Raw genomic sequence first — 22,173 nt, 5'->3', positions numbered from 1 at the left:
TTGGCTAATAAGGTCTGTGAGAGCCTCAGAGTCTATCACATCCTGAGGTGGTAAGTGAACTGAACAGACTGTGAGCCTCCGATCCACAAGAAGGTCAACTGCAACTGCTTGCAAGTCTGTAACGAGAGGGAACTCAGATGAGGGGTGCATGTCACGGACAAAAACCGCACCACCCTTTGCCCTTTGCCCCGTCAGATCATCTTTTTGATATACGGTATAGCCCCGTAAAGAAGGAGCATCAGTGGCCCGAAAATGTGTCTCTTGGAGACATAAGCACAAAGGGCACTCTCGTACAAGGAGTTGTAATTCGGCCACATGCGTCCTGAACCCATTTAGGTTCCACTCTAATATGGGAGCCAGTGATCAGGGTGGCTGAACTTTCACCCTTCCTCTGTGCTTCGGAGGAGAGCCCGTACTCGCCGGAGATTTATTTCTGGGGCGAGAAGATCGCCCCCGGTCGACAATGTCCATCAGCTCCGATGACGACCCACGGGAGATGTCAGACAGTACGATGGCCTCGTCATCGGACCGAGCCTGACTAGTCTCCTCAGGTGGCAAAACCTTCACCTTCGGCGTCTTTGTCTTGGAGGGCTTAGAATGCAGAGCCTTGTCAACAGGTGGAGCTTTACTCGCCTGGGCAGAAGGCGCCATAGGGGGAGAGGCAGGAAGTACCCCAATGTCAGCAACCACAGCCTTGTCCGACGTTGCAGGGAGAGCCGCACGTTGCAAAACAACCGCAGCAGCACAAGTACACTGGCAAACACAGGTATTAGTGCTAACACTAGCAACCTCCGTTTGCGTAGCAACAGTGGCCATTTGTACCGGTTTCTTCAGAGCGGAAGCGAAAGATGTTGTAAACACAGGAGGTTGCATGGCCTTAAAGAGCTTCTTGGGCTCACCATAGGGGATGCGCTTAGATGTTTTAATCTCCTGTATCTTTCGTTCTTCGAGATAGATGGGGCAGACCCGGCTCCAGACAGGGTGACTCCCAGAGCAAATCACGCACTTCACAGGCGATGAACAATCGGCTCCTTCATGGGCAGGCTGACCACATTTACCACAAGCGGCTATCCCATTGCACCCCAACGTAGTATGCCCAAAGCGCTGACATTTAAAACAGCGCATTGGGTTGGGGAAATATGGCCTTACTGGCAAACTTAAGAACCCCGCTTTAACATGCTCTGGGAGTCTCAGGCAACTGAATGTGAGAATAAACGAGTCGGATTTGACTAGGTCCCCATCGACTCGTTTCATAATATGCTGCACGTCAACAATACCGTCATCAGCCCATTCTATTTTAACTCATCTGTGGGGATATCCACCAAGTCCCTACATGTCACAACACCCTTACTATAGTTCAGAGTGGAGTGGAGCTCGGTCTCGATAGCATACTCTCCGAGACAGGTTGCTTTCCGAAGAGAAGCGACTTGACGGGAACTAGAAGTCTCAACTAACAGAGTCCCATTGCGCAGTCGCTTCACAGATTTAAGTGTTCTTGCAATTCCCTCAAGACCCTTGTGGATGTAAAAGGGAGAAACCCTCTCAAAGCTACCCTCCTTCCGTTTAATAATCAAAAACACATTCTGATTATCAGCATGTGCTCTGTTACGACAGTCTGATAAATCTCTATCAACACCAGGTGTTGGAGGACTCGCAGCACGAAGTCGCTTCTTCGATGGGGTGTGTTTTCCTACCAGTGGCCCACCCAAGCCACTGGTAGGGGGAAATGTAGAGGTTGAAGGGTCCATTGCGGTCCCACGAGCAGCTAGGGAACTAAAGGTCCGATCAGACAGAGCCCCGCGTGCCTGAGTAAGCCTTATACAACTGGGGTGCAGCAGGTGCCCCAGAGGTTGCCCGCTTGCGACTGTTCCACCCCAACAGCCATGCATCTCATAGGCGCGGAGCACACCGGAAGATTGAGGGGTTTTTATAGAGGTTGGCCTTCCTCGCAATCCAGGCGGTCAAGCCAAGATTACCATTCCCCGCAGCACACAACATTCCACTGCAGCGCCATACGGTGGTCACTGAAGCATGTCCGGGGGTTACGGTGACAGGAGACCAGCGGCGCTGCCCTATCCCCAGCTCAGGACTCCGGGGTCGCCAAGCCCGTACTCAGCAAATGAATGCTGAGCCCCTGGGGGCACCATCACAGCAGCTAGGTGGTTAAACCATAAGCATAAATGCAGACATCTGCTTAATGGCATACTTTGTCACCATTGCTGTTACTGTTTAATGCTTTTCTTGCGAGCCGCACTTCATATGCTCACCACCGTTATTATTTAAGGCTTGATGAGAGAAACAGTGAATTGAAAAAATAAATTTACTTCCTCAGTTGATGTTACAAGCTTATTAGAAGTCAGGTCAGTGAATTTCTGTGCATGTGTAAAATGTAAATTTGAAAGAAAGCTCAGGCACTACAGTTTCACTTCATGGCCTCTATCACTGTTGCCACTCTTTACGATCTACAGTGTGTGGTGTGTGTGCAGCAAAGTATATACACGAGTAGTTTATGTAGTTGCAAATTTATCATATCAAATTTAAACACAAAAGTTCTATTTCCATGTGCAATCGCTGTCATAGCACATCATCTGTACAAAAAGTATATTTTCAGCACTTTACAAAATGATTTAACACCTACCAGCACTCCCGTCGCTGAAGAGCCACTCCCCCTCTCCACACATCTAGTAGGCAAGCTCATTTTAATGTGTTAGTGTGGTGTGGTGGCTGCACTGGCTATTGGTTGACTTTAACAAGTCGTCAGCCAATAAGAGTTCACTAGCCAAAAATGGGTGATGTTTCCTCGGCATGACTGAGGAGACTCAGTGTTTGAATTTAAAAGGTTGATGACTGATACTGTTGCTGAATACAATACACTGAAAATACACACTAAAAGATGAGACTGAGTTATAAGTAGCACAAGAAAAGATGGGGGCTGGGCCCCTTTGTCACTTATTGGCTTAGTCCAGAATACTTTGCATCGACTGTCTTGTTTTTCCATTACTACTGCAATCTAGCAGTAGTTGTATCATAATTGCACAATGAAGCTAAATGTCACAAGTTGTTTGGCAACATCAATAACAGATTACATCAGCATTTCCCCTCTCACATCTCCCCTCTTCACAATGGCCTGAAACATTCCCTTAACTCCGCCACAACTCGTGATGCGAACCATCTGTCTTCTGCACCACTTACAAGTCACTCAGTCACATCAAATGTCAATCTGAAGGAAACGAGATGAAGTCAAGCAAGACATCGAGTAAGAACTTCGTACCAAGGTAAACCTAAATAGGAAGAAATGTAAAATCAGGGAATTTTTAAGGATTTATCTTATGGGTTTTTCACAGGGACTATGAATTTATGGTGTGGAATCGTGCAAAACCTTAAAATTGGAGAATGTAAAATTGAAGTTCCACTGTATTTCTGTATAAAAATGCCCCATCACATGGTTCTGCAAGGACTAATGTGGTTTCACTCTCAACTACTGAAGCAGAGTAAATATCTGCAGCTCAGTGTCATCAGGAAATGGCTGTTTTGAAGAATTTCATAGAAGAATTGCTGAATAAAAACACAAAAATGACATGGATAATAAAAATGCAATAGAACTGATAAAATGACGTTAAATGTCGAAGCAAGCCCACTGATGTGAAGTATTGTTTCATCAATGACAAACTGAATCATGGCTGGTTCAACACACAATACTGTAAAACTCAAGAACAACTTGCTGACATTCTAACTAAACTGTGTCTATGTATTGCTTTTAAAAGAGTAAAAGAAAAGTTAATGTTTAATTGAAATTGAAACATTTTGTTTTTTGAAAAGATATGTTCTCAGAGCCATGGTTATACTGTTTTGTGAGATAACAACATATTGTTTTGTTCAACAGCTGAACTGCAGCTGGGTGCACTTAATTTTACTTTTTATGAGGAAACCTTAAAAGAGAGAAATCCAGATTCACCAAGAACAGCCGGTGAATCAGCTCTAACCCCATTGTTGCAGCCAATATAGTTCCATATCTCAGACAGTATCACTTTTTTTTTTTTTTGGGGGGGGGGGGGGTCAAAAACCTCAAGCCTGACTTTTAAGTCATTACCTGATGACACTTCAGTTCTCCAGAAGTGGAGTAGAGGGAGATCAGCTTGAAACACACCTGAATGTGCATAAACAAGTACCACACTGCCAGTGCCTTTTTCTATGAAAAAACTCTGTATTCTAACTGTATACATAGTGCTAATAATGTTCACATTTATTAGGGCCAAATATCTAAGAAAAGATGAGGACATTGTGAATGCCATAGATGAGATTTTGGCTCATGATTCTGAGGGTGAACCACTGAAGTTATCATCTGAGGAAGAATGCCACAACCTGTAGTTTCAGATTCTTCATCAGATGATGATTTGAGGTGAGGGGCACTCAACATCATAGTCATCAGTGCCCTGACAAAAAGTCAGCAGGCCAATCTCATGGTTGGGGGCGAAGGCTTTCCCCATATGTGGGGCAGTTTATAATGTATTAAAGTCTGCCTCCCTTCCCCACCAATTTATGGATAAGGCCTGACAGTTCACAAAAGTTCACCACTCTTGTAACACTGGAATCAGTAGCTACGAGGATAGTGAGCAGATCTCCATCGAGACTGAGGGCTGCCCTAATATCAGTATATAGGACACACATTGCCAAAATATGCTGAACTGAAAGTGGCATGCCACAAACTTCATAGAGTGGTGGATCCTCCCACTGGAGGAGGAAGCCATGCGTTAAAGGGGTATGTCCAATGCAGTCTGGTAAGCAGAACCTCCTTGCAGCGGTGAGACTGACATGAAGTCTGTCATACTGTGTGGCCTATTTGAGTGACTGCAGTTTGTTTTCTGTCATGTGCAATCATTCAGTCTCCCACTGACACACCATGTGTCTGTCAGAAAATGAGACGATGGTGTGCAACGGGATGGGACATTGATGGACAGCATCATCTCAACATGATCCTTGACAGCTTTGTTGGCCACATCATTTCCCTGTATCCCGATGTGGCCAGGTACCCAGCAAAAGATCACTTCCTTGCCACAATGTTGGAGCCATTGCAAGGGGTCATGGATGAGCTGAATCAGCTGGTCTATGGGATACATTTGGTGAAGTGCTTGCAGTGTACTAAGCGAGTCAAAACAGACAAGAAACCTTGATAGTAAGGTCTGTGAATCCTCTTCAGTGTCATCAGAATGCTATATAATTCCACATTGTAATTAGTAAATTGTTCCAGAAGATGCACTTTGAAAACTCTATCAGGGAAAAAAGCAGAATAACTGAGGACATTCTCTTGCTGAGATCCATCTGTATAAACAATGATAAAACTGCAGTATATACTTAAAATGAACGAAAATAAAGTTGTAAAAACATAATTTGGAGTACTAGTTTTCGTGTACTGTGTCAAGCTTAAAATAACTTTGGACCTCTGAAGATACCTAGGCAGCAACGTATTCCATCCCTAGCTGTGTATTTTGATGCCCGATAGATCCAGATCCTTGAGACAGTCTGTAGCATGTATCCCAAATGGTTTGGTCGCTTGGGGCTGATTCCTGAACAGCCATTCAAAGGTGGGTTGGACCACTGCATTAAATGCCAATGACTGAGGTGACAGAGATTTTCAGTGCCTGTCAAGCCAACAGGATACATTGCTGAATCCAGAGTGGTGGTTCAGCAGCCTTTGCATACAGATTGAGAACTGGACTGGTCCAAAAGGCTGCAGTTGATATCCAAATGCCCTCATGGTGGACAGTGTCTAACATTTGAAGTGGAAGTATGGGCTGATCCGTAAACCATGCTGCCATAATCTAAACATAATTGAACAAATGCTCTATAAAACTCCAGAAGGTGAGCCCTGTCAGCTCCCGATGTTTTTCCGCTAAGGCATTTCAAAATATTCAATGACTGGAAGCCCTTTGTCCATAGGTCTTTCAGGTGTGGGAGTAAAGTTAATTTTGAGTCAAATAATAAACCCAAAAAGCGCACAGTTTCTTGAAAAAATAAAATATTGTCCCCCATTGCGAGCACTGGTTGGTTAAAACTTAAACAAGCATGGTTACAATTGACACACGCAGTCTTCCCTGGTGAGAACCAAAAGCCAGTTGTACTGGCCCAGGTTTCCAGCTTCCTAAGGATCAGCAGTAGCTGCCTTATCATAAGGTCAGAGGAACAGTTGAAGATTGCAAAGTCATCCACAAACACAGAGCATTTGACAGGGCTCCTGACTGCACAGGAAATGCCAGTGATAGCAGTGGCAAACAATGTGACACTGAGGACACTGCCTTGGGGGACCCCATTCTCTTGAACATAGCAGTCAGATAAGGCATCACCAACACAATATCAAAAATGCCAGTCCTTGAGAGATGATTGGATAAGAGATGGCAGGCATCCACCAGATCAAACCAGATCTGATTGAAACAAGAGAGGAGCTGTCCTTTCGCTTCAGGCCACAGATGACAAAACATGGCATAATGGATCTCTTCAGGTCCTGGAGCAGCACCTCTGGCTGCAGACAAAGCTGATTCCATTTCCCACATGGAGAATGGAAGGTTGTAGACTTCCTAATTGTGTGAGAAGAAATTGAGCTTCCTCATCTCTGCAGCCCTGAAAAGCTGGAGCTTGTCTGGATGACAGTGACAGTAAAGAAGTGTTCAGTTAAAACCTGGGCCGTGTTTTCTGACGTGTCCACCAAGACCCCATTACTTGACAACGCCGTAAGGGTGTGTGTGCTGAACTGATTCTGCAATAGCTGGAGAACAAAAACAAAGGTCAATGGCTGAAAAATACCCTGTAGCTGTGGAAAAGTGTGTCATATGATCGGCATTCAGAATGCAGATATTCTCAGAATGGACGAGTTGCTCGATCATCTGGACCCTGGAACAAGTGATAGCCAATCCTCATAGCACATTGTGCGCATTTAAATCCCCCACAAGGAGGAATGGGTGTGGGAGTGCCCAGAAGAGTTCTGTAAGTGCATCTGTGTCCAAAGCATCATTAGGTGGAAGATACAAAGAACACACTGTGATATTAAAGGGTGCTAGAACTTTCACAGCAAATGCTTGTATGGTCATGGTAAGAGGGACAGGAGAGTGGCATCTGTCATGAAAACAGTCACTCCACCTTTAGCCCTGTCTACAGTATGTCTCCTGTATGGGTGGTAACCCCATAATGCAGATGTGTCTGACTAAGCAGATGCAGAACAGTTTCTCCTGGACCAGGAGCTATAATTCTTCCAAATGTGAGAGATATCCATTTACATTCCACTGCAACACTGAGGTCCCTGTGGAAGCCATTTTGTAGCGAAGGTTGTTCTTGTCTTTCTCCCTCGGAGGTGGTGATTTAGTGAGAAGGTCAGATTAACGTTATCTGGTTCTCGGCTCTCTGGTTCCTGAAGTCCATATTCTCATGAGAGAGGCAGGGAGCTCACTGATCCAAAGGTTTAACTACCACTTTCTTGGACTTTGAACTACTTTTCGAAGGATGTTTTTCTTTACTTACGTGACGACGTGGTTGCCTAGGTTGAGGGGACGGCTTAGTTGGCTTTTGAAGGTGGGCAGTGGTATGTGGCTTAGCTGGTACACCCATTGCTGACACCTTCCAATGACTTCTGTTTCAAGTGGAGTGTTTCCCCCACAAGTACACCAACAAGTGCATGTGCTCGAACTTGAATCTGTGGTCTGAGTTTGTGTGGAGGCATCACACTTGGAGACTGAAGTCTTAAGGGCTGATGCAAAAGAAGTAGCAAAATCCAGAGGTTGTATTAGCTTCAAAAGCTTTTTTAGCTTCACTATATGGTATGCGTCTCTTGACTTTCAACTCATGAATTTTTCTTTCCTCACTGTAAATCTCACACTTTCTGCTCCACACTGGGTGATCCCCAGAACAGTTTACACGTTTCAGAGGAAGTGTACAAGAACTGCCGATTCGTGAGCTGAGAGACCACAATTGGCCATACATAGCCTTCCCATTACATCCCACAATGGTATGGCCAAATCTTTGACATTTGAAGCATTACATTGGGTTAGGAACAAATGGGCAAACCTTAAGACAGATATAGTCTGCAAGGATATGTTCAGTTAATTCCTAAGTACTAAACATTAGAATAAATTTTGCCAAATTTTCCAATTTGCCATTGACTCTCCTCATATAGTTCTGCACTTCCGAGATGCCCATATTTTTCCATTCTTCATGTAACTCCATGGGTCCTCTTCCATTATATCGGAGCAGGTAGCCACACTCTTACTAAAGTTAAGGTTGTTATGCAACTCAGCCTTGACTAGGTAGTTACCTAGTTTTAATTAGCAGTTTCAACTGGAAGTGTTCCATTACAAAGTAGTTTGATACTTTTTAGAGACTCAGCTATACCTCCCAATGTCTTATGAATATAGAAAGGGGAGACCTTTTCGAAGGTCCCCCCTTTTCACTTGATTAAATGAAAGTGTTATGCCACACTAATGCCCTGGTATTATGATTCTGAGACTCTCTTCGGGAGGACTGACCAACCGAGCTCTCATTGATGAGTAGGTATAGGTACTACCTGATGGTAAACCCGACCTGTCAGTAGTAGTTGTTTGATGAGACTGTTCCATAGGGATCCCAAAAGATGCTAGGGAAAAAACCACCAACACATGCAGAGCCCTCCACACCTGAACAAGCCTTACACAACTGGGGTGTGGCAGGTGCCTCAGTGGTTGCCCACTAGAGACTGTTTTACCTCAACAGCCATTCACCTCCTCAGCATGTAGCACACCTTGAGGTTAAGAGTTTGTCATAGAGGTGTATACCTTCATCGCAGTCAAGATGGTAAAGCCAAGGCCCCTGTTCTCCAAAACACACGACAACCCACCACTGCACCACACGGTGGTCGCTAAAGCATGCCCAGAGCTTACAGTAACAGAGGGATTACCAGTCCCCAGCTCAGGAACCCGGGGTCACCAAGCCCTCACTCAGCAAACGAATGCTGAGCCCCTGAGGGGTATGTTACACCATATGATGATTTACTGAATAATGACGACAAAAATATACACACATATGCTTATTTTATAATTATTTGTCTATGTGCTGCATAGATGCACTTTTCAACTGCAATAATTATTTTTACACAGTGGTGCTTTCTTGAGTTTTTGCAGACCTAACATTACATTTATAAAGATGTATGCTTTATTCTAATATTATTACAGTACACTGAATACACTGTATGTATCATAATGATAATTATTCGTATTTAACCTTTGACTTTCATAGGAACAGCTCACATAGGCTAGTTCAACTTGTGGCCATGGGTATGGTCGATGCTGCCACGGACAAGGAAATAACCAAGGTTGTGCACTATTTTAGTTTCCTTCTGGTAAAGATACTGAAGTCCCTTCATCGCCACATCCAGTAACACCTACCAGCTGAGGATGACAAGGCAGCCAGTTGGGACCATTGGGCCTCCTGAGGCCTCTTTGGATGGAGTTTAGTTTACTAGTTTCAGAGAAATTGTAGCTCCAGATGAAATTACCTGGGAAGTGGGAATCATATATGAAAGTTCACTTGGCAGATATTGACAACAGAATGCATTCAAAGACTGCTTTTGACCTTCTCCACATGCAAAAGTAAATGTGAATGAGTTATGCTACAGTAATTTGCATCTTATGACAACACAAAAATTTTGACAAATATTATAAAATGCACTGGGATCAAAGCATGTCAGGTGTTGGGTTCAGATGATTGCACAATGAAAGTTGAAAAGACAGAAGCTTTTATAGCTAATTGTATGTCTGGTGCTATAGCAGCTAAGGGGTTAGAACTGGACTCACTGTGGTCACTGAAGTGGGGAAAATAATTTTGTGAAGTCAACAATGGTTCATGACAAATTCAGAAAGATAACATATTCTCTCAGATTTAAAATTAGATCCACAACATCGGAGTGATTGAAAGAAGTCAAGTTTGCATTGGTATCAGATATCTGGTACGAGCTCTTTGTAAAAGCACAATGTAGTTACACACCAGGTCCATATATAACAATCGATGAATGGCTTTTTCCTTCAAAGTGCGTTTCAGATACACACGGTTGGTTGGTTGGTTGGTTGGTTGATCTGGTGGAAGTAACCAAACAGCGAGGTCATCGGTCCTATTAGATTAGGGAAGGAAATCGGCTGTGCCCTGTCAAAGGAAACATCCTGGCATTTGCCTGAAGTGCGATTCAGGGAAATCATGGAAAACCCCAATCAGGATGGCTGGATGCAGGTTTGAACGTTCGTCCTCCAGGATGCAAGTCCAGTGTGCTAACCACTGTGCCACCTTGTTCAGTTTCACACAGTTCATAACTTCAATGATACGGGCAAAAGTTTTGGATGCCAACAGATAAAGACTCAAGATATACTGTGAATGCTTTCCCTTATTTAAGAAGAGATGGCACTGAACCAAGTGATAAGCATCCTGGCAATTTTGTTGGAAAAAAAGTGATGTAACCTTCCTTGAATAATGGAAGAAATGTTACACATGAAAATTTTCTTCAACTCCTTGGTTCTCTCTGAAACAATGAAAACAAATGCCACACATATTGTTGGCAGTGTAAATCGATCTTACAGGGAAATATGTCCGTCAAGAGAACAAAATAAGAATGTTATATAGTACAGTATTGCTTAAGAATAATGACACCACACTGTTTGTCAGGGAAATAGCAGAGGAATATCCTGATTCTCAGCACTATGCATCCTTATGCAAAAATTGAGGATGGTCTAAAAAAATCAGCCAGATACAGTTACATTTTATAATTGCTCTAAATAGGAGTGGACGTGATCAACCAAACGGCTTGCAAATACTCAAAGCACCATCCAGACATTGGCCTGTTTGCACATTTTAAAACTTGCTGGATTTGGCTGGGATACATGCCTTGCTGTTGCACAATGCTCTAAATGAGAAAGTTGAAAGCACACGGGCTCCATACCACAGCTGGGAGAGGAACTTGCGGAGAAGCACACAGCAATCAGAAAGACTGGTACATGCATCACTTCTGAAGATCTTCCCTGGTACCTGCATCACTTCTGAAGATCTTCCCGCAAGATAAGTGAACATATTGCCTTCTAAAACTGACTTCTAAAACTGACTGCACAGGAAATAATCATCTGTAAAGTCTCATATGTGTAAGGAAACTGTCTGCAACAAATGTGCATCGATAGGTTGCTGTTTGTGCTCATTACATGATTCTAGCTAATAAAGGCACACAACAAATGTGTGCATGTTTTCTGAATAATAGTTGAAAATTTCTGAAAAGATACTGCATTTTTGTTGAATTTACAATAAAACTAGTGAATCTGGAAATGCTTTGCATTTAGTAAATATGTACGGGAAATGTGTACATGTCCTAATCTCCTCTGCCCCCTCTCTTTGTCCATTTGTCTTTCCTCCTCACTCTCACTGTCCACCCCCTCCCAAAAAAAAAATTCTTTCCATCATCTCACCTCTTTCTGCCTACTTTCTCCTTCTCAATTCCCCCCCCCCCCCCCCAATTCTATGACCTTTAGTCTTGTATATTCTTATTGCAAACGAAACCTAAATTGGGAAATGAAGGCACTTCAAATGAATGGACAAATCATTTGTGATCAATACCATATGGGACGTCCACTTCCTTAGCGCAGCGGTAGTGTTACCGCCTACCATGCAAGGGGGCCCAGGTTCGATTCCCAGCGGACTGGTTGTTGAGTGTCCATCATCACTGACACGCAAGTCGCAGAAATGGCGTCAACTAAAAAGACTTGCAATACAGCGGACGAACTCCGAAGCGGATCTCCTAGCCAATAAATGCCATCTGATCATTTCATTACAATATGGGGCACAGCAGAGACCTCTCCAGCTGCTGGATCTGTGAGGATAGTAACTTCAATGGCAGTATATATCACAGTTTTAATCTGTGAACAGGTAGGATTGCAAAATACTGGACCATTCAGATTCCATAGTAGTATTCTAATTGTAAGTCAATAAAAGATAAATACAGCATTCTTTCTTTTACTTAAAACTGACTGCAATGAAGATAACAAAACAGCACACTGCTGTATATATAATTTTTGCTTAAAATAACATAAGCAAAAAGAATGTATGTGGAAGAAACAATCTGTCTGATGGTTTAAATGCTCTGATACCCTAAGTTAAAACTGACTGTGAGGAAAAAATGAAACTGCACTTTATAATAGGCCAGCAGTATCTTTCTCGCAGTCAGTTTTAGTTAAACAAAAATTATAATAGAGGGAAACATTCCATGTGGGAAAAATATATCTAAAAACAAAGATGATGTAGCTTACAAAACGAAAGCGCTGGCATGTTGATCGACACACAAACATACACACAAAATTATCGTTTGGTAAGTTCGATCATCTTTGTTTTGTTATTTTTATTTAAAAGGGAAAGAATTGTTGTGTAAGTCACCCACCCTCAGTTATAAGCTTGACTGAATATCAGCAGTTCTAGCATTTAGGGAGTCTGTTGATATTTACAGAAAAATACGATAGCAAACAAAAATCAACATGTGCCAGCTAACCAAATGTCACAGTAGTTGCACATTTTTGGCAACGTGTGTGTGTGTGTGTGTGTGTGTGTTTTATAACTTAATATGATTCTGACATTTTATTAATTTAGGTTTGTACTAAGCCTATCTATCCCTTTTTTTTTTTATATTTCTTCAAGGGTGAAAAGAAAAAGGCGAGGGATGCAGAAGGGACACTAAGCAGACACATTCTTTCTTAAGGGCCATGGTTAAAAGTTATGTAGTTGACCTCCGTGGCATATTTTGTTGTTTCTGTATGATAAATGTACATAATATGCATCACAATACTCAAACTTATCCATTAGAAAACATAGGTTTTCCAAATTTATCTTTTAGTTTAAGTTTTCATAGTGGAAAGAGTGCCATTTCATGTTATACAGAAAAACTTTTATGTTTCATTCCTAATCTTATGTGTAAGGTAACAAACAAAACAATACCGTATGGCTTTTCTACAGAAACTACTTCCAATAAATAGTTATCATAATAGGAATTACTTATGAAGTACTTTTCTTGAAAGTACGCCACTTTTTTGTAAGCAGTATCCAAAATAATTTCTAAATCAATTCACTACGTACCATCTAAAATGCACCACTGGCCATCAACTTCTGTGTGCTGGATATAGCTATCTTCAATCGTTGGGTCGTAGTCGGTGACAAAAAGTTTCTGGAAGAACTGAATCGTAAGTGCACTCTTGCCCACGCCTCCGTCCCCCACCACCACCAGTTTGTAGGTGACCAAGTTCTCATTGGGGGGGCGGGACGACATGGTTGCCCTTCTTCTACCTATTGTGTGTGTGTAAATTTGAACCTTCCACCTAAAATTATAATGGAAACAATTACATGTAGTGTTTGGCAAAAACAAAACACACGGAGTCATTTCTAAACTGAATCTTCTCCTGAAGACTACGCCATTTTAGCAGCTTAAAGGTTCTCAGATTTCCATACTTCTACTAATACTTTATGGTACGGACCTCATGTACATGAAGTACTGTCAGAATCGTTCAGTGAACTTTATTATACGTGAGTAGCTACTGAAATAAAACAGTAATAAACTTATTATACTATTTTAAACAAATGTAACTAATATATTGACATTTCCAAGAGGCTTTTTCACTGTCGTCTATTTTTAACATATTCTAAAACACATGGCCTCAGGAGAGCCAGTCATGACAAAACTCTACCATCTGGTGAGCACGATGTATGAGACAGGCGAAATACCCTCAGACTTTAAGAAGAATATAATAATTCCAATCCCAAAGAAAGCAGGTGTGGACAGATGTGAAAGTTACCGAACTATCAGTTTAATAAGTCACAGCTGCAAAATACTAACGCGAATTCTTTACAGACGAATGGAAAAACTGGTAGAAGCCGACCTCGGGGAAGATCAGTTTGGATTCCGTAGAAATGTTGGAACACGTGAGGCAATACTGACCTTACGACTTATCTTGGAAGAAAGATTAAGAAAAGGCAAACCTACGTTTTTAGCATTTGTAGACTTAGAGAAAGCTTTTGACAATGTTGACTGGAATACTCTCTTTCAAATTCTGAAGGTGGCAGGGGTAAAATACAGGGAGCGAAAGGCTATTTACAATTTGTACAGAAACCAGACGGCAGTTATAAGAGTCGAGGGGCATGAAAGGGAAGCAGTGATTGGGAAAGGAGTGAGACAGGGTTGTAGCCTCTCCCCGATGTTATTCAATCTGTATATTGAGCAAGCAGTAAAGGAAACAAAAGAAAAATTCGGAGTAGGTATTAAAATTCATGGAGAAGAAGTAAAAACTTTGAGGTTCGCCGATGACATTGTAATTCTGTCAGAGACAGCAAAGGACTTGGAAGAGCAGTTGAACGGAATGGACAGTGTCTTGAAAGGAGGATATAAGATGAACATCAACAAAAGCAAAACGAGGATAATGGAATGTAGTCAAATTAAGTCGGGTGATGCTGAGGGAATTAGATTAGGAAATGATACACTTAAAGTAGTAAAGGAGTTTTGCTATTTAGGGAGTAAAATAACCGATGATGGTCGAAGTAGAGAGGATATAAAATGTAGACTGGCAATGGCAAGGAAAGCGTTTCTCAAGAAGAGAAATTTGTTAACATCGAATATAGATTTAGGTGTCAGGAAGTCATTTCTGAAAGTATTTGTATGGAGTGTAGCCATGTATGGAAGTGAGACATGGACGATAACTAGTTTGGACAAGAAGAGAATAGACGCTTTCGAAATGTGGTGCTACAGAAGAATGCTGAAGATAAGGTGGGTAGATCACGTAACTAATGAGGAGGTATTGAATAGGATTGGGGAGAAGAGAAGTTTGTGGCACAACTTGACTAGAAGAAGGGATCGGTTGGTAGGACATGTTCTGAGGCATCGAGGGATCACAAATTTAGCATTGGAGGGCAGCGTGGAGGGTAAAAATCGTAGAGGGAGACCAAGAGATCAATACACTAAGCAGATTCAGAAGGATGTAGGTTGCAGTAGGTACTGGGAGATGAAGAAGCTTGCACAGGATAGAGTAGCATGGAGAGCTGCATCAAACCAGTCTCAGGACTGAAGACCACAACAACAACATTCTAAAACACAAGTTTCATAAATGCTGGTCGCCTGTCAAGAAATAACGAAGAGAATGAAATTTGTTTATCTCTCTCTAGTTAACATGCACGTACCTCCAAACAGTTGCCAGAAATGTACGCAGGTAACGTACTAATAACATACTACGTGAAGTCTTAAATTTACACTATGTGTATTATAATTTTCACTTTAATATAAATGCATATATCTATATATTTTTGCATCCGCCCCCCTTTCAAGGTACATTGCATTATTGTTCTGTGAAATTTATATTCACAAATACATTGGAAAGCCCGGTAGTAGCGTCGGCGATCTTATACCGGCACCCCGGAACAATGGAAAGCTTACTTACTCATTTTCTATGTCATTACATCTTTCACATCACACTTGTGACAAATTCTACACGAACACCGCCCAACTACTCCCGAGATTATCTTTGTTTCGAGTCGGGCAAATGATAACATGCACTTTGAACATTTTCTAACATCGATATAATGTCGATTACTATATCGAACAAATATCGAGGTGTTAAATAACATCGATCTTAGATGGAAATTTGTGTACATTTCGGAAAGGGGAGGATAACATCTTTTTTGTTCATTGGTTAAGCCACTGAACTTACTGTCTTTGAGCTGTTATTGCAAGGTTGGAAGCAATCTTGAATGCGTTTTTTCAGATGAGTAGTGTCTGACTGCTGTTTATAGTAAACACATTATGGCTTCGGCATTAGAGCAGTTTGTAAATAATGTCCGCACACTGTCTGCACAAGGTAAGTTTCGTCGTGAGCGTGATTAACACAGGAATTTTAAATTCTTAGTTACTATGAAGCCAAATGATGATAAACTATATTTATAACTGACTTTGGCAAGACTGTAATATGGTATTGTGTTGTTATTAGTGTCAGTTAATGCACTATCCAGGTAGCTCATGGTAGTAAGTGTCACAACCACGGCGTTGTGTTGTTGTTATTGTTTTATTTCGCCGATTCGTGATTTGTAAGAACAGCATACCCAGAAAACATCCATACGTAGGACTGGAGACCCAGGATGTTTATTGTCTACTTCAGTATAACTCAGTAATGGTTCCGTTCACGGAGCTGATACCATTATGTGCGCACATCATGTGTGGACAGCCTCTTATGTATAGTGCTGTTCTCCATTCTGTACTGTATATGTCAGTTCTCAAGAAAATCCTTAAAATATAAGTATGAATTTCTGTTGTAACTGCATTTCGTAGTCGCAATGCTGCTCGTAATATGTGATACTCATTTTCTTAGCGATTATGTGTTATTTCCATTAGGCTAGATGTGGTGACAACTGAAGAATACTGTATAGTTTGTATTCTCACTGTCTGTGTGACAATGTTTAAAATTCCGTATAACTCCAACCTGGTTGTGTTATCTTAATGTGCAGAAAACACTTACGCATATAAATTTCCTTCTTGACTGTCTCTGTTGTTTTTTAAATCTAGGATAATGAGTGAAGTTACCTTGCCATCCTCAGTTAACTACATCATTGGGGTGTTATGATTCTAAAAAGTATTTCGAGTAACAGAATAAATAAGTGAATAATGTTAATATTTGTCATTTAGGTGAATAACAAGTTGGTTTTAGAAAGGGAAGACCATGCTTAGAATAAATATTTAACCTCTTAATCAGCCAGCTACGGTGGCCAAGCGGTTCTAGGTGCTTCAGTCCGGAACCGCGCGACTGCTACGGTCGCAGGTTCGAATGTCCTTAGGTTAGTTAGGTTTAAGTAGTTCTAAGTTCTAGGGGACTGATGACCTCAGAAGTTAAGTCCCATAGTGCTCAGAGCCATTTGAACCTCTTAGTCAGTAATTCACCACAGATTATTTAATTCAAAGGACATTGTAGTTATGTTTGTGGATTTCACGAAGGCTTTTGATTCTGTTGACAGAGAAACTATAGATAAAATAATTGCAGGCATCTACATCTATACTCCGCGAGCCACCTTACGGTGTGTGGCGGAGGGTACTTATTGTACCACTATCTGATCCCCCCTTCCCTGTTCCATTCACGAATTGTGCGTGGGAAGAACGACTGCTTGTAAGTCTCCGTATTTGCTCTAATTTCTCGGATCTTTTCGTTGTGATCATTACACGAGATATATGTGGGCGGTAGTAATATGTTGCCCATCTCTTCCCGGAATGTGCTCTCTCGTAATTTCGATAATAAACCTCTCTGTATTGCGTAACGCCTTTCTTGAAGTGTCCGCCACTGGAGCTTGTTCAGCATCTCTGTAACGCTCTCGCGCTGACTAAATGTCCCCATGACGAATCGCGCTGCTTTTCACTGGATCATGTCTATCTCTTCTATTAATCCAACCTGGTAAGGGTCCCATACTGATGAGCAATACTCAAGAATCGGACGAACAAGCGTTTTGTAAGCTACTTCTTTCATCGATGAGTCACATTTTCTTAGAATTCTTCCTATGAATCTCAACCTGGCGCCTGCTTTTCCCACTATTTGTTTTATGTGATCATTCCACTTCAGATCGCTCCGGATAGTAACTCCTAAGTATTTTACGGTCGTTACCGCTTCCAATGATTTACCACCTATTGCATAATCGTACTGGAATGGATTTCTGCCCCTATGTATGCGCATTATATTACATTTATCTACGTTTAGGGAAAGCTGCCAGCTGTCGCACCATGCCAAAATGGAAAATATTGAAATAAACGATATCGGAATTGAAAAACAACTGCTATCACTTAGTAGCGGAAAAGCATCCGGACCAGACGAGATACCCTTAAGATTCTACAGTGATTATGCTAAAGAACTTGCCCCCTTTCTATCAGCAATTTATCGTAGATCGCTGGAAGAACGTAAAGTACCTAGCGACTGGAAGAAAGCGCAGGTCGTTCCCATTTTCAAGAAGGGTCATAAATCAGATGCGAATAATTATAGGCCTGTTTCGCTTACGTCAATCTGTTGTAGAATAATGGAACATGTTTTGTGTTCTCGTATTATGACGTTCTTAGATAATACAAATCTCCTTCATCATAACCAACATGGATTCCACAAACAGAGATCATGTGAAACTCAGCTCGCCCTATTTGCCCAAGAAATTCACAGTGCCGTAGACACTGGCGAGCAGATTGATGCTGTATTCCTGGACTTCAGGAAGGCATTTGATACGGTTCCGCACTTACGTTTAGTGAAAAAAATACGAGCTTACGGAATATCGGACCAGGTTTGTGATTGGATTCAGGATTTCCTAGAAGAAAGAACACAACATGTCATTCTTAACGGTTCAAAATCTGCAGATGTAGAGGTAATTTCGGGAGTACCGCAAGGAAAATGGGCTAACCCTCAAATGTGAATGGCTAGAGGTAGGCCCTAAGTGTTGCCATCTGTTGGTGGTTATGGGAACTATCAAAATTAGCATTGGTATCACCCCTAAATATCACATTAGGATATTTAGGGGTGAGATCAGTGTCAATTTTGATAGTTCCCATACTCAGCAAGAGATGACAACATTTTATCTTTAAGTTTTTACATTTGAGGGTTAACTCATTTTTCCACACGGGTCTTCAATTCGAGAATTTGGTGTAAAGTCTAAACTGGCAAACCTAATCCATGAACACTTACAGATACAGTCTGTAAAGTAAAATTTATGGGAGAAATTTCGAAACCTTTCAAAATAAAAACTGGTGTATGACAAAGTGATGGCCTGTTCCCAGTTCTTTTTAATATGTGCTAGAGAAAACAATGAGAATTTGGAACAAAAACCTTACTGAATAAAATGGGGGAGCATATTGTGTAACCGAAGACCTCTACAATAAAAAGTGCCCATCCTGAAATGCAAAAATAAGGCATTACAAAACAGTTGTGAAGTCAGAATGCCTTTATGCAAGTGAATGCCAGGCATTAAACTGTAATTTAGATAAATTAGAAGTACCAGAAATGCGAATTATAAGGAAAATATTAAGACCACAAAACACACCAGAATGTTAGAAATTATGAGGTATGCTGAAATATACAAAACTATAGAAAATATTTCAAACGTGATGAGGAAAAGAGGACTTATGTTTTTTGGACATTTATTTTGAGTGCAAGACAGTAGATTAACCAATAAGATTTTCAAATATTTCTAGGGTAAGAAGTCCTCAAATAGCTGGATCAATGATGTAAGAAAGGACTGAGAAAGAAACAATATAAAAACTGGAGATATAAACAACAGAGAACCCTTTCAGGAAAAGTACTAAAAACGGAAGGACTCCAAGATTTAGCTAAAAAAACTGGTTGAAAATGATCTGAAGACAAAATGAAGGAACATAATGAATGATTAAAGAGTTATGAGCAGTTGAGCACTTATTGGTCGTAGGCACAATTTGTTTCCAAGTCTGACATAAAAAGTGAAATAATTTCCTTTATCAATAAATTTATTTTAAGGTTAAGATCAAAATTTTCAGTCAGAGAGACACTTTTAAAGAAAGAGTAAGTGGCAATGAAGCTGTACATTTTGGTAGAAATATACAGTGAAGTTGTGTTGATAATTGAAGAGTAAAGTGTCCTTTTCAAAGTAGAGCAGGCACAGATTTGTGGAGCAGCTCATTCATATATTGGTATACTTCACACAACAGCTACACACGGTTGACTGAGTCCAAGAATATGGACACATGAATATACTGACTAATACAGTACTGTGAATTCATGAGAACCATGCATCCGGTCTTCATCTTCATACATACTCTGCAAACCTCTGTGATGATCATGACAGAGGGTACTATCATTGTATAGTATATTGGGGGTTCTTTCAGTTCCAATCACTTGTGGAGTGTCCCCTCAAATGCTTTGGTGCCTGCTATAATTAACGTAACGTTGTTTTCACAGTTCCTTTGGAAATGATATATGGTGGATTGAAGTATATTTCTGGGTTCTTCACTCAATACTGTTTCTTGAAATTTTGTAAGTAGCCCTAGGCTATCATGAGATAACTGGCATCTACTTTCAAACGTATGCCAAGTCAAGTTTTTCAGCATTTCCATGACTCTCTCTGGTGAATCAAGCAAACCTGTGACCATTCATGTTGCCTTCTCAGAAAAACATTTAATAGTCCCATTAGATTTATTTGGTATGGTCCATACAAGTGAGCAATATTTCAAGATGGACACACATCTGATTTGTAAAATCATCTCCTTTGCAGACTGCCAGTGACCCAATCTGTCATCGTCTTAACTTAGCGAATGAGCTAGTGTGATGATTACATTTTATAATGCCAGACAAGTCTCATTGTAAGGGCCTGACAAAGAGTGTCTCACAATTTAGGGGAGGGAGGGCTGTTTTTCGCAGGGAGCTATGCCAGCAGTGGTTGCCTATGTGGACTGCGATCCCCAGTTGTGGAAGCTGTCCAGTGCCGCCTGGCCCCTTCTGCCATAAACTCTGGACATACTTCAAGGATGCTTGTTAGACGCAATGGTGGAACATTGTGTGTTTCGGAGAATGGGGGGCGTTGGTTTCACTGCCTGGGCTACGAGGATGGTACACACTTCTTTAAATAACTCTCAACCCCAAAGTGTGATACATGCTGATGGAGTGAGGGTCTCTAGTGAGCAAATTCCAGGGCACCTGCCGCCCCACTGTTGTATAAGACTTGTTCAGGCTTTTGGGCTCTGCTTGGGTTGACATTTGTTTCCCTAGAGGCTTGTGGGATCTCTATGGAACAACTTCAGGCTTGTGGGATCCCTATGGAACAACTTCAGTTCACATGTACCCAGACAAGATGGTTGTACCATCAGGTGGTACCTACACCCTTGCTACAAAAAGAGCTCAGTTTGTCAGCCCACCTGAGGAGACGTCTCAAAATTATAGTAACGGGGCCCTAGTCTGCCATAATACTTTCATCATAATCAAGAGAGCTGAGGGAAACCTTGAGAAAGCCTTGGCTTTCTATATTCACAAGGCCTTGGTGGTTATTGCTGGGTCCTTAAAAAGCATAAGATGACTTTGTAGTGAAACACTTCTAGATGAAACTGCCACATCACACCCAGAATCTAAGTTTCTGGGATGCTACCCTATCCCGTTGTGGCTGAGTTGCATAATTGCAAAACATCCTTAATTTCTGTAAAGGTGTGGTTGTCTGGTCCAATATAATATAGATGGATCCTTAGGGGTTACATGAAGAATGGAAAAACATGGCTGTTACATAATTACAGAAAAAAAAACACACACACACACACATATTTAGTCTAACCTTCAAAACTCCAGAATTACATGAACATATTCTTGCAGGCTGTATCCTTCTTAAGGTTCAACCATTTGTTCCCAACCAGACCCAGTGTGTTGCTCCAATTTCAATGGTTTTATCAAACCCTTACGACATGAAATGGGAGAGCTACATACGGTAATTGTACAGACTCAACTCATGAATCTGATGACTCTTGTACACTTCCTCCAAAAAGTGTAAACTGTTCTGGGGATCACCCAGTGTGGAGCAGGAAGTGTGGAGCTTATAAAGAGGAAAGTAAAATTCAGGTGATGAAAAATTATGATGCGCATACCCTATGGTGAAGCTAAAAAAGCTTTCAAAGCTATACAACCTTCAATGCTTGCCACTTCCTTTGCTTTGGCCCTTAAGAATCCTGCTGTAACTGTGACCGGGACGGTCGCAGGGTTGAAATGATGGAAAGTGCGGTGGGACCCGCGGAGAGGCCCACGAACAACAACACAACGGGAGAGGATGGACACGACCAAAGAAGGACAGAATGAACAACAAGAAGATCGAACAACGGAGTCACAAGGAAACCTAAAAAACACGTCCACTCGTACACAGAACAAGTAAGTAAGCTGTCTAAAGCGAGGCGATGTGTCAACAGATATAGGCGAGATTAGACTGGCTGGCTGCGCGAGAGGCAGGCGCTTAAGTACGCTATTGGGGGCGCCGCTATTGGCCACTGGAACCACGTGTTCCACTGTGGCACCCTCACACTAAAAGCGGGACAGGAGGCGTGTGCCACCACAGCTTACGGCGCAATGGTGCAGAGACCTCTAGGGGTCTTCGACGTCCATGACGTCAGGCACAGATTCAAATTCCGCAGCACGCGGT

The 22,173-nt window shown here is 41.7% G+C and overlaps 2 protein-coding genes across 2 annotated transcripts in view; one reads left to right on the top strand and one right to left on the bottom strand.

Annotated features, from left to right (window-relative positions):
- Nucleotides 1-15,594, bottom strand: part of LOC126175587 (ras-related protein M-Ras-like) — a 50,516-nt gene extending 34,922 nt beyond the window's left edge. The window contains exons 1-2 of the mRNA XM_049922447.1: nucleotides 15,459-15,594; nucleotides 13,114-13,352 (exon numbers count right to left, since the gene is read on the bottom strand). Coding sequence (XP_049778404.1) covers nucleotides 13,114-13,303 — 190 coding nt within the window. The 5' untranslated portion in view covers nucleotides 13,304-13,352; nucleotides 15,459-15,594. The remainder of the gene's footprint in view (nucleotides 1-13,113; nucleotides 13,353-15,458) is intronic.
- An 87-nt stretch (nucleotides 15,595-15,681) lies between these two features.
- The window catches only part of LOC126175586 (COP9 signalosome complex subunit 3), a 99,712-nt gene continuing 93,220 nt past the window's right edge, over nucleotides 15,682-22,173 (top strand). The window contains exon 1 of the mRNA XM_049922446.1: nucleotides 15,682-15,875. Coding sequence (XP_049778403.1) covers nucleotides 15,821-15,875 — 55 coding nt within the window. The 5' untranslated portion in view covers nucleotides 15,682-15,820. The remainder of the gene's footprint in view (nucleotides 15,876-22,173) is intronic.

This window comes from Schistocerca cancellata, chromosome 3 (genome assembly GCF_023864275.1).
Source record: "Schistocerca cancellata isolate TAMUIC-IGC-003103 chromosome 3, iqSchCanc2.1, whole genome shotgun sequence".
NCBI classification, from domain to species: Eukaryota; Metazoa; Arthropoda; class Insecta; order Orthoptera; family Acrididae; genus Schistocerca; species Schistocerca cancellata.
Note: the sequence above shows the minus strand (reverse complement) of the source record. Positions and strands in the feature narration are given on the sequence as shown.